Below are 12,855 nucleotides of genomic sequence, written 5' to 3'. Positions count from 1 at the left end.
AAGGCTACACCCCGGTAGGTGTGAGGAACTCCAATTAAGCATTCAGCTGGCTTGCCTGTGTGGGGGGACAGGCTCTGCTGTGGAGGAGGGAAGCCTCGGCGCTATCGCGGTGACTAATCGCTCAGACACCGGTTGTCTGTGGCACCAGGGGAGGGCAGGGAGAGGGTTTTCCTCCACCGTGCAGCTGCCTCTGCATTCCCTTTTCGGGAGATATTGCAGCTCCCCGTCGGGCTTCGGGGGCTCCCAGGCGGAAGCTGGAAAGATCCCAAGCATCTTCCCGGCGTGCCTGGGGCTCCGCCGAGATGCTGCTGCGGATCTCGCTGCCGCGGCCCCGGGTCTTTGCTGCTCCCCCTTGCACAGCCCCGGGGTTGCGTTTTCAGGGGGAAAGCAGATTTCTGAGTTTTTAAGGTGCATGTTTGTGCCTCGCGCATCCCCTTGCCACGGAGGAGCGGTTGGTGCCTCCACCGTGCACATGCTTTTATGCCCTTTGGATGAGCATCCCTAAATTCGGGCGACCACCATTAAATTTGGATGGCAAGCCCCGAACCGAGTACCCAGCCCTTGCCTGAGCTCCCACAGGGAGCAGAGCAGAGGATCCCACCCTCGGCCACAAGCCCAGCCCCGGCCCTGGCAGGGATGTGCCAAATCGTCCGCTGCCGAGAGCACCACCACGAGCCCCACGGTGAAGTTTGCAGCATCGTTTCCCGCACTCTCCCATTCCCTATGGAAACAGCCCGGCTCCACGCGTCTGATCGGCTGACGGTGATGCCGCAGCACACTGTGGGGCACAGCATCCCCCAGAGCACCCCAAAACTGACTCCCTGGCCGGAGCAAGGACATTTTCCCAGTGCAATGCTGCCTGCAGCACCAACTCCCTGCGGGACCGTGACCGAGGGTGATGCAGAGGTGGGGGATGCGGGTGCCCGGTCCCAGCCCGAAGACGATGCCGCACTCCAGTGAGGGCACCAAGGCAGGGTGCCCAACCTTTTTAAGCACCTGCATGAGCAAGGGCAAGAAGCGAGGAGCAGGCCAGCCGGCGCGGCTTCGCCCCCGCTCCCCGGGGAGGCGAGAAGGGGGCCGGCGGCCGCCCCCCGCCACCGCCGTGGGCAGCGGCAGGATGTGCTGTCCCTCCCCTGCACTTCCCAGCGAGCACTTTACATAACTTCTGCTGCTTAGTCACAGCTTCGACTCTTTTTTTTTTCCCTTTTTTTTTTTTTTTTGGAGCGATTTTCTCAGCCGCATCAGAGCGCGAGTCATTTCGGCAAGGGAAGTCCCTTCCTTTCTTCCGTTCCCTTGGTAACTGCACAAATTTGCCTTTCAAATGATTCATGACCGGGGTGCTGTAGGAGTTCCCTCCTCCAACACAAATCGCTCCCACACAGCCACACATGCCCGATTAATCATTGATTAGAGTCTCTTCCGCAAGGTAGACCCGGCGAGCGCACGGCCCCGACGCTCTGCTCCGGCCATCGGCGCGGCGGTCCCCGGATGCTCGCGGGGGACGTGGACAAGACTTTGCAAGAAATCCCTGCCCCGGACACATTTCCTAGACTATATATGAAATATCCCCGGGGTGGCGGGGACACGATGCCGATGGGAGCTAAGCACTCTCCGCAGGGCCGGTGATAAAATCAGAGCTCGGCTCTGGCTGACGGTGATGGGTAAACCTGCCTCAAACTCCCAATTGCATTGGCACAACTTTATTCTTGACCTAATTTTTATTCCCCCCCTCCCAACCGCCTTAGACAAAACAAGCGGCGAGCGGAACCAGAGGGAAACCCGGCGTGCCGCAGGGCCAGCCACCGCCGTGGCCAGGCCGGAGGGACAGAGCCCAGCAGGAAGAGAAAAGAGCCAGAAAAGTCCTTCTTGGACCGGTGCTGAGCGAGATGCAACGAGGCAGAGCATCAGCCCGGGCCGAGCGGTGCCTCGATGCATCTCCGCACGCCGGTACCTGCACCGCGGCGTGGGAAGCGGGTTGGGATGGAGCCGGGAGCCGGGGAGCGTCTCAGCTGGAAAATAAAATTAATCTGCAAAATATCTCCATACCTTTTTGGTACATTTTCTCTGATTTATTCTCTCCTCGTTAAGAGGAGCTAATTAACAAACCATCGTTTAAATAAACAGCAGCGAGAGTGTTTGTAACCTCTGCTTTATTGAATTGTGACAAATTATTAGCCTTTGCATGTTAAATGAAATAGAAGCATCGAGGAAAAAACCTTAATTCCTATCTGCATCACGACGGTACCTGCTGCGGAGACGAAGGCAGAGGGACCGATCCACGGGGCAGCTCCCAGCGAGAGCAACAAACCATGTGTCTTGCACATGAAAACATCCCAAATAACCCCCAAAATAGATGGGTTTCTGGATGCTGAATGCTTTAGCACCATGGCTTCACCCTAAATTAACCCTTATGCAATGGCAGGGCCCGAGCAAAGCCAACAGCATCCGTGGGACGGGGCTGGGCTGAGCAGAAAAAACTGTGAGCAGCTCGCTGCCGGCAGCCCTTGCTTACAAGAGCCTCTTTGTAGCCGTCATAATCATCTCGCTCATCATAGATCCTTGGCAATATAATGATAATAATCATATAATGCACGTCTGTGCAGAGCCTGTCATCCCGAGCGCAGCCCTGAGTGCTTTGCTCCGCATCGGGTGTGCAGAAGAGGAAGGCGCCGCGTTGCCGGGGGCTGAGCCGGGCACGGGGGCTGCAGCCCCGCCACGGTGGTGAGCGCAGGGACAGGCTGGGAACTGGACGCGTTGGGGTACTCGGTGCTTTCCCCCTTTCCTCCCAGCCCCAAAATGGGTTGCAGCAAGCAAAGGCACGCTCGGTCCCTGCGACGCAGCCTCGTCCCCGCTGCACCAGCTGGGCTATGGGGCGGCCTTTCCCCAAGCCATTGCATGTCCCCCCATGCGCTTTCAGCGCTTGCGGCATCCCAGGGAGAATTGCTTAGTGGCAGCTTTTCAGAGGGTTTGAGAGTGTAATCACCTGGGAGCATAATTACCTGGGAGCATTAATTACAAGGCAGGTGAGAATAAGCCCAAGCAGCAGCTCCATGACAGCCCAGCAGCAGCTCGCACGGGGTGAGGCAGCCGGGGTTTGCGGGGACGTGGCGATGGGTTTAACCCTCTTACACACCGGCGGTTTGCAGACCGAATTTCCCCCAGGCAGAGCACGGGAAGGGACAGAGCACCCCAGGACTGACGGACCAGGGCAGCGCCAGGATGGGCTGCTCCCGGCCCAAACCCCGGCGGCAGAGCAGGCACTGAGGTTTGCCGGAGTTGTGCCGTTGCACCAAGAGTGGAAAAAGAAACTCAGGGAGAGGTTTTTCCCTGCAGGGTGAGCAGCTGCAGTGGGTTAGCACAGGCTGCAAGGAGGTGCAGCGCCGCGGCCGCCTTGGGGATACGGCTCATGCCTGCAACGGCCTTGTGCAAACACACGTGCTTGTGCAAAGATCATAGAATCACAGAAGGGTTTGGGATGGAAGGGACCTTTAAAGGTCACCTAGTCCATCCCCCCTGCCATGGGCAGGGACATCTACAACCAGATCAGGGTGCTCAGAGCCCCATCCAGCCTGGCCTTGAATGTTTCCAAGGATGGGGCATCTACCACCTCTCTGGGCAACCCGTGCCACTGTTCCACCACCCTCATCGTAAAAAATTTCTTCCTTATATCCAGTCTGAATCTACCCTCTTCTAGTTTAAAACCATTCCCCCTTGTCCTATCGCAACAGGCCCTGCTAAAAAGTCTGTCCCCATCTTTCTTATAAGCCCCCTTTAAGTACTGAAAGGCTAATACGTGCTTGCGCAAACACACGTGCTCCTGCAAAGATGCACAATCGTGCAAACATGTCCTTGTGCAAAGATAAACACTTGTGCACACACGCATGCTCGTGCAACCAGATGCACTTGTGCAAAGAGACCTTTCCCCACCTCCCGCTCGCCCCGGGGGCTCTGGCCTTCCCCGAGCTCCCTTCTCTCTTTCCCCTGGCTGCAGCCTGGGAAAAGCAGCACTTTGCCCTGATGCTGCCCAAGAAATTCCCCAGCTGAGCAGCTCCGTTCTCCCGGAGCTCGGGCCCGTCGTGCTTGGGTGGTGGTTTTCCCGCAGCAGTAAGGTGCCGCTCTCATATCGTTCCAGCATCGCAGGCCCTAGGGCGGCATTGTATCCTACAGTCACTCACTGATCCTAACGCTGTTGACTAAAGACCATGTTTCAAGGTAATATAAACAGTTTGCTCTTAAAATACATTTGATCTATAATTTCTATACACCATTTCTGAACTTTTATTTTAAAACAATTAGCCAAAAAGCCCTTTTCATGTGATACTTGCAGGGAGCCTGACAGTAACAGCAATTAAACCCCATCTGTTTGCAGAGCATGAATAATAGCGGTTGACACTCAACTTGGGATACCGCTCACGGGAAACCTGCTCAACACAAACCTCGTCAGGCAAACGGGCTGGCACCGAGTCCCGGCAAAGGCGGCGGTGCCGAGGCTCCTGCCGCTGGGCACGGGCGTTTCAGAGGGACTTGACCTTGCCACGGGCCTATGGATGACCAAAGAAGCTTGAAGCGCAAAGAAAACTACACCCGAGCAGCAGCCTCTTATGCTTATTTCGTTTTTCCTTAGGTTTTTTTTCTCTTATTAATAAAGGCATCATTAACAAGCAGCGACAGAAATTCACACCGGGGAACTGACTATTCCAAGGAGCCAAGTCATCAATTAAAACATTTCTCTCTGTTCTTTCCCTTTCAAACCCTCAGTTCAATCACCAAAAAGTAGAGTCGAAAGGGCCCCAGCAAGGAGGAACGATACCGCGGCACCAACTATTCCACCTGCCCCGTCCTGCCCCGGCGAGGCGGCGGATCCCACCGGCACGGCGGGGATCGGCGATGCCATGGCATCACAGAGCCAGCCAGCGGCTCGGGGACCGGGGATGCTGGATGGCGATGGGATCAGGCTCGGCACAAGTCGGGAAACCTGCCCTGGCACTCCGGCATCTCCCAATATGAGGATCCCTCCTGTCTGCAGGATACCCGAAAGCGGATTTTTTTTTCCCCTGCTAGCATCAATTAACCCATTAAAAAGCATTCCCTGCCCCTACAAGATTTTTCTCCTCGCTGGCCAGAGCTGGCACTGCTGGGATGCTGAAAGTGCCCGGATCGCAAGTGCTCTGCAAAAGCGTCCCTGATGCGTCCATACAGTGCTTCGCCCGGCAGCCGAGGGCAGAAATAACAGCAGCCGGCACTTAACAGCTGCTCTCTATTATTTTTAATAAATCCAAACATTTTGGATAAGCTTGACACCCGTATCACATGCTGTATAAACATGCTACAGGGTAAAAGTTTGCTTCAGAGCACGTGCATTGGTGTCCCTTTGGGATGGGGATGGTCGCTGGGGCAGGGTGCGGGGCCATGTGCGTGGGCGAGGGCCCGGCCCCCCGCAGCTCCCTTCCCAGCCTCTAATCGTGCAAAAATCTTGTAACTTTTAAGGTTAATAAAGCCCTTGTTTGCTTAAGATAGCACCTGTTTCTATGGTGACACTTGCAACCCAGAGCCTGTTTATCAGCCGGCAAGGAGAAACGCTCTGACAAACGCAACCGCAGCAGCAGGCACCGCGGGCGAGGACCGCCGGTGGTGCCGGGACCTCTGGGACCTGGCAGGGATGCTGCGGTCCCCCAGCACCCAAACCCGCCGGTCCCGCACCCATGGGTTCCCCATCTCGCTCTGCAAAGCCACGGGAGCGACCGTGGCCGTGGGGGGGCTGCACCCCCAGCGCACCCACTGTGGGGAGAAAAGCCATCGAACGTGACGGGTGACGGGGTGGGAACGGCTCTCCTTCAAACAGATGTGACGCTTTTCCCCTGTCTGACCCCGGCCTGGTCTCCGACCAGCTCCGTGCCTCAGTTTCCCCGACGCCCCTGCCCGGGGAAGGGGTCGGCGGAGCGAGCCGAGCCGAGCCGGGCGGCAGCAGCACCCGGTGGGTCCCGCTCGGCTCCAGCCTGGCGCAGGATTTCTCCCGGCTGGCAGAACTGGTTTCCATAACGACTTTCTGTTACAAACATATTTTGATAAAAATAAAGTTAAAGCAGCGAGGCTTTAGTGGAGTACAAATTTGCTGCTCTCTCCCTCCCCCTTCCTCCTCCCCAAGGAGGGGGAATAAAGACGGAAAGCTTTCCATTTGAAGGGCAGTATTTTCTCCCTTCTTTTTCTTTCCCCCGCTGAATACAAAATGGAAAGCCTTGTTTACTGGATTTCTCTGTAAACTGGTTCCGACTCTGCCTGGTTACCTGATGCTCTACAGTATATACAGGATAATGTGATACATTCATTTCCAATTCACTGCATTATCCTTTGAATATTTTAATGACTCATTGAATGGAGTAAAAAAAAAAAAAAAAAAAAAGCTATTTCAAATGAACAATTATGCTGCATTAGAGTAAAGGCTGATTATATTTAAACACTGCTTGCATGGATAACGGGACATATCGACCTCCGCCTATAAGAGCTAATTTGGCTCTTATCTCTAAATAATTTTACACTGCAAATTACCATGAAAACCTAAAGGGCTTTAAAAACATTCATCAAAAGATATTATTCCACTTTGTAGCAACATTTTTATTTAAATTATTTTGAATGGGAGTGAAAGCATCTCTCGTGTTTGACAATCGGAGGGAGCGGCGGAGCAGCGGCTGATAAGGAACGGCGAGCGGCACTGCCGGGGATGGGATGCTCCATCCCGAAACCCACCTGGGAAAGCAAATTCAGAGCCGAATCCCAAACTTGGTGGCGTGCCAAGGTACTGCAGCACCTAGAATGGCATTTAGCGCTGCCGGAGCCTCTTCCCTCCAAACCCCGGGGACGGCAAAGCGATGCTGGGGCGATGCTGGGGCGATGCCGGGGTGATGCCGGGGCACGGGGGCTTTCGCAGCCCCCCAGCCATCGCGCCGACCACCCTGTCCCTCCCGCAGAAAGGCACTTGAAAGCCCCTCTCTGCACCAAAGCAACAGAAGGTGTCATGTAAAGCCTACACGGTTATTTTAGAGCCAGTGTGCAAATAAGCCTGTCAGCTGAAGCTCCTCGGAGCCAAGACTTCCATATACCCCCCAACGATCTGCATTTCAACGAGACACCATGTGTCTGAGCCCGGGGAGCCGCCGGCTTCGCAGAAGCGATTTGGGGCTGGTGCTTTGGGAAAGCTCCGGCTGCGGCCCCGGAGTCGGGGGGGGGGGATGTTGGGGACCCCCCCCCGCCTGCACCCCCAGCCATGGGGACCGACCGCGGGGCTGAGACAAGATGGTTTTGTCCTGATGCCCTGCGAGGATGACGCTGGGTTTGGGGGTGTCTTATAGCGCAATGGAGATTTATACGCATATATGTGTCTGTATACACGAGAGAGATATATATACACACACACACGAGATATATATGGGATATATACATCATATCATTATATATTTTTATATATTATATCATATCTATAAATATATTATATATAATATATATTATCTCATCTCTATATATATATATTATATAATATATCATAGAATATCTCAAGTTGGAAGGGACCCATAAGGATCATCAAGTCCAACTCCCTGCTCATATATATATATATATATATATATATATATATATTTATCTCATGATAAGAGCGCTTAAGGAATAGTTGGGGTTGGGGTCAGCCCCATCCCTGGCAGAGACGCGGCACCTGGAGATGGGAAAGCCCTTCTCCTTCCCAAAAATCTCCTTTTCCCCATTTTTTCAAGGAGCTTTCTGACCTTTTATACTACAAACTGAATCGCCCAAATACCAGGGAAAAAACCCACCTCCCATTTGCACTGGAGAACTGGTTTTAATCCCTTAATTCCCTTCTTTGCTTAAATGATCTTATACCCAACAAAAAAAAGGAAAAGAAAAACACAATAATTAGCAATAGTGAATGCCTCAGAAGGATCTGTGTACAGAAAGGAAAACAAGAGCTTGGGCTTCTTTGCATTTAGTAAATATTAAAATTAATGAGAGACTTTCAGGGCCCTGTTGTTAGAAATGCAGAAGGGTTTCTGTGAAGGATTAAAAAAAAAAAAAAGCCCTGTACACAAATCTCTGCAATTATTCTGAATGCTTTATATTTTTCAGCCAATTATGAAATTCATGGAAAGTATTAATATCCAATTTTAATTTGCTCAATATTCCCATTAACAATAAAAAGTCTAATTAAGGTATCTGTACAAAAAGCCCTTAGCAGTAATTTCAGAGAATAATAGAGGAGAATGACGAGATATTTCTTGTTAAATGCATGCTGCAAATTAATTGATATCTTAATTAGACTTTAGTACTAAGATTATTAGTTAGATTGATTCAGGGCTGAAACACCTCATCTTTTAAAAGATAAAAGCAAGCAGGAGAGGAACAAACTGATTTTCCAAAACCTTTCTGGAAGCAAACCAGGGATATGCCGGGACCGTTCGGGAGCGATGCCCCGCTGCAGGGCTAAGGCCTCGTCCGTCTGTCCCGTGGCCACGGAGCTGGGAAGCAGCAGGAATTCAGCCCAAACCCATTTTCCCTCTGTTTGCTTCCCTGGGCTGGAAACATTTTTCTCACCACAAAAAATGAAAGGGAAAATTTGGCACCGGCGAGATTTTTACCAAAACCGCTTTTTTAACCAAAAATAATAAACGGCAGCAAGAGATGTTTGAAACGACCGGTTGTCTCTGCAGAGAAAACTGGTGGTGGGGAGTTTTCAAAGCGGGTTTTTTTCAGCATTTCCTTAGACGAAGAAGAAGAAAAAAAAAAAAACCCAGCAATATTTTTGGACCAGCTTCGCTCTATATAGCCGGAGGAAGCACTCCCCTACCTACACGCCGAGCACCATTTACATTTCTCTCGCAAACGTTCATCCTTTGGGATTTCACCGAGATGCTGCCGTGCCGAGAATCCAACCCTCCGGGGCAGGGACGCCCGACGCACCCCGGTGCTCGGGGAAGCCCCGAGCCGCTGGGACCCCAAGATATGGACCCCACAGCGGGGGACTCACTGGGATGTCGGTGACCAGCCAGTGCCTCCAGAACCGGTTCCTGGGGTTGGCTCTGCTGGGAGCATCGGGGTCCACCAGCACCAGCACGTACTTCTTGCTCTGCAAAAGAGGAGAGGAGACCGCTACGGGCACGGGGCACGGGACCGGAGGCTTGTGTCGGTGGTGATAAACCTCCACGAGTTTTATCAGCCCCCAAAATACTTTTTTTTTCATGCTTTCCTATGCATGCACGCTTTGACTGTTGCATTCGTGCAAAATGCGCGGAGAAGGCGAGCGATGAATCTGCGCCGGGGGAACGGGAGGGCCCCAAACCTGCTCGGGACGATTTACTCGTCACGATCTAAATCTCTTCAAAGAGAGGAAGGATAGGGGTTTTCTACTACCTCCAAATAAAAGGCACCAAAGAGAATCTCCTCCCCTGCCAGCCATCCTCTAACCACATCCTACAGCCGCGCAGGGCAGAGGGATGCACGGGGGACTTTCTGCAAAGGGTTGCAATCCCTGGGAGAGGGGGACGGGATATTTTGGGGCTTCAAATCCAGCTCCAGCCCCAGGGCGGTGGCTGGGGACAGGCTGGACACCCCAGCCTCTGCCAGGATGGCTGAGAGGAGCTAAGCAGGACCTAACCAACCCCAAATTAACTGAAGGACTAAGCCTCGAGGGTTGCGAGGGCACTCGGAGCACCTCACTGCCGCTCCCCGACGTGAACCAGGGATGCTGCAAGAAGGCAAAGCCCCTGCCTCGCCACGCACCCGGGGCTTTGGGTAACTGCTCCTGGATGATGGCAACCAGGCAAAGAGAGCAGGGACTCGCGGACGATGCCGGTTCAGCCCCCCAGCATCCCCTGCAGCCCGCCCCGGGTCCCCACCGAGGGTGTCCAGCACCCAAGGGTGCCACCAACGCTGTGAGACAAGGTGGATATTTTGGTCCCCCAAGGATGGAGCTGGGTTTGAAGTGACCTCTGGAGGCTGCGGATAGAAAACCTGCTGATCTCAGGGGATTTGGCAGGACCTCAGGCACCAGATTATCCTGCAAGCACCCAGATTAAGGGATCTATATCCTAATAAAACCTCCAGGTGCATCTGTCAGCTCGCCAGCGGTGCCACGCACCGCTCCAGTGTGCCCGAGGGCTGAGGTTTCATAAACGGCTGGGGGATTTAGCCGTGCAATTCCCACCAAAATTAGCTGGAGCTCTGCAGCTAAATCCCCCAGTCACTTGTGAAACCGGGCAGGGATTTTCACAGCGAGATTGTTGGGGCAGAGACAACCTTTTTACTCTATTTCCCAACCCCTGGTTGGGGCAAGCAAGCCCTGGGGTATTGCCATGCCCAGCGATCCCCCGTAGCCCCTTCCTTTGGCAGCCCACCACAGCCATGCATTGCTCAGCCTCCCTTGCAGACAACACCTCCACAACAACCACCACTTTAACCAGAAAACGTGGATTTCAACCCATTTAGCAAACAGCTCGCAACAGTTGCAAAGAAAATCCCAAGCTCATGCAACCGCCCCGCCTGGGAGCGTGGCCGGCAAGGTGCTGCTGCCCTGGTGCATTAATCCCAGGCTGGCTCAAGGCATTTGCATCGCGGGGGGTTTATGCCAAGCCTGCAGATGTGTGCATGGAAAAGGGGCCGTGACGGTGCCACCGCGTGAGGCCGAAGGTCAGGACCTCGGAGCAGAGCTGCCACCTCCCTCCCCGTGGTGCTCACAGCTGCAGCCGGCTGCATCGCTGCGAGCATCCCAGAAAAAATCAGCAATATTCCTTGCCAGCGCTGAAATCAGCGTTTAATGGGAAGGAGGAGGGGGGGAGAAGAAGCCCGACAACCCAAAAACTCTACGCTGGAAGTGTGAAGGAATTTGAGCTCTAACTTTGGGGAGGGTGCGGAGCTGAGCACGGTGTTTCTGAATCTCTCGGCTCTGCTCGGGAGCCCAGCTGGTGGGAACAGAACGTGTAGTCATGGGACTGTCATCGTGTGCTGTCCAGGTTAACATGTAGCATTTCTATTACTATTAACAGACTTTCTGCTCCTCACTCCATCTGTTCTTCGAAATAATTGCAGTTGTACAGACCATGCCTTCGCTACAGGCAGGCTCTGGGGAGAGGCTAGTGCTTTTATGCAAAAAAAAAAAAAAAAAAACAGGGGGGAAAAAAAAAGTGTTAAAAAATAACAGCAAACACGAGAATAGAGTGCAAGCGAAGTTAACAGCAGGCTCGCAATTCGGTACAGATTGTGGCCTAGAAAGGTGGCGGCGCACGCGGCCGGGGGCCGGTGAGGCCAGACCCCCGCCGGGACGGGAGCCGGGGTCAGCGGCCCCGAGCCGGGCTGGGACCGAGGGATTTTTCTCTCTCATTACCTGCGGGCCACCCTAAGAGGCACAATCCCTCACCTTCCACCTAAAGATAGCAAAGCCCTCCACGACCCGAGTTAATCTCCCGCTGCTTAGGTGCCGTCGCATCCCAGGCCAGCAAAATCACCAGCCCCGCAAAATCACCCCGAAAGCCGGGCGAACCCTCTGGCCGGCGGCCCCGAGCGGTGCTGCGTACCCCAGAGACGGGGTAGGTGGGTTTTGGCTGGTTCTGCTTGCAAGCAACAGAGCAGCCCCAGTGCTGGTGATTTTAGGGTTTTTCTTTTAATGCTGAAATCCCTCCTCGACACAGGCTAACAGCATTAGCTGCTGTCAGGGCTCCAGCCAGGAGCCAGCCCGGAGTGACACGGGAGCTGCTCAGCTTCACAAGCACGAACCAGCCCCGGGGATTTTCGGAGAGGAGGAAAGCGGGTTTCGATCAGAAGATTCCTCAGTTCTCCAGTGCAGAAGAACGGGCGGCGTCTTACTGTGCCGAGGGAAGGGAGGAAGGGGCAGAGGGAAGGAAAAGCCATTTTGGGTTACCACAACTGAAAACTTGGGGTCACAAAGCAACCCCAACACCTTGTCACCCTTTTCTGCTCCGTGCGGGGCACGGAGGAGCTGCTGGTGCGGGGGACCCAGTGGGGACCCAGTGCGTCCCACCAATGCTGTGCCGATGGGGACACCACCGGGCTCGTGCAAGGGCCACCCTTCCAAGGGTCACCCTTCCCCGCTCCCCAGCCGTGCCTTTCACCACGGTGCTTTGCAATTAGCATTTAACCATTGCAAGGAGCTGCTGCCTTCCCCGACGGGGCAGCGGTGCAGCCGGAGCCGGTGCTTTACCCCCCAGCTTTGCACCCCGTGTCCCCGAGCGCCGGCGTCCTGCCCTGCTTCGACACCCGGACCGGAGCCAAGGCAGCAGAGCTGGTGGCAGATGACAGCAGCGCTGCGTGTCATATTTTCCCTGCTAATTGTTTCTAGAGGGAAGCAGCAGCGATATATCCACTTATTACTGCAGAAAGCATCAGCTACTCCGATTAGCCACAGGTTTAGGAAACTTGCTCCGAGCAGGCAGGGACTTTTGAAGAGGCAGGCAGGCAGGAGAGGGATTTGTGCGCTGAGGATACACACACAGCTCAATAGATCCCGCGGAGCTGGGGCTGCACAGGAATTAAAGACTTATCCAAATGAAAGCAAATAGGGTGTTAAGCGACACACATGTAGAGCGAGCGGTTTCCTTGGAAACCAGCGCACATGGAAGCGGCACACATGCAGCGCCCCAGCATTTTCGGTAGCGCCGGGGTGGCCGTGGGGCTCTGCCCTGCCAGGGATGCCCGTGCTTGGCTGGGGATGGAGCCGGAGCAAAGCCCCATCCCGCCGGCGTGCCTGCTGCAGGGCATGGAGAAAAATGGCATGAAATGCGCTTTCTCCTGACCGTGAAGTGAAGCAGGACGGTGCCCAGCGTTGCTGGCCCCGCTTGTCTT

The 12,855-nt window shown here is 54.2% G+C and overlaps 1 protein-coding gene across 1 annotated transcript in view; it reads right to left on the bottom strand.

The window, feature by feature from the left end:
* LOC309602255 (phosphatidylethanolamine-binding protein 4-like) overlaps positions 1 to 12,855 on the bottom strand; it is a gene marked incomplete at its 5' end in the record, with an annotated part of 81,965 nt that overhangs the window by 32,624 nt on the left and 36,486 nt on the right. Inside the window, one exon of the mRNA XM_082335656.1 lies at positions 9,029 to 9,127. Coding sequence (XP_082191782.1) covers positions 9,029 to 9,127 — 99 coding nt within the window. The remainder of the gene's footprint in view (positions 1 to 9,028; positions 9,128 to 12,855) is intronic.

Source organism: Platalea leucorodia (assembly GCF_965183815.1).
Source record: "Platalea leucorodia genome assembly, chromosome: Z".
NCBI classification, from domain to species: domain Eukaryota; kingdom Metazoa; phylum Chordata; class Aves; order Pelecaniformes; family Threskiornithidae; genus Platalea; species Platalea leucorodia.
Note: the sequence above shows the minus strand (reverse complement) of the source record. Positions and strands in the feature narration are given on the sequence as shown.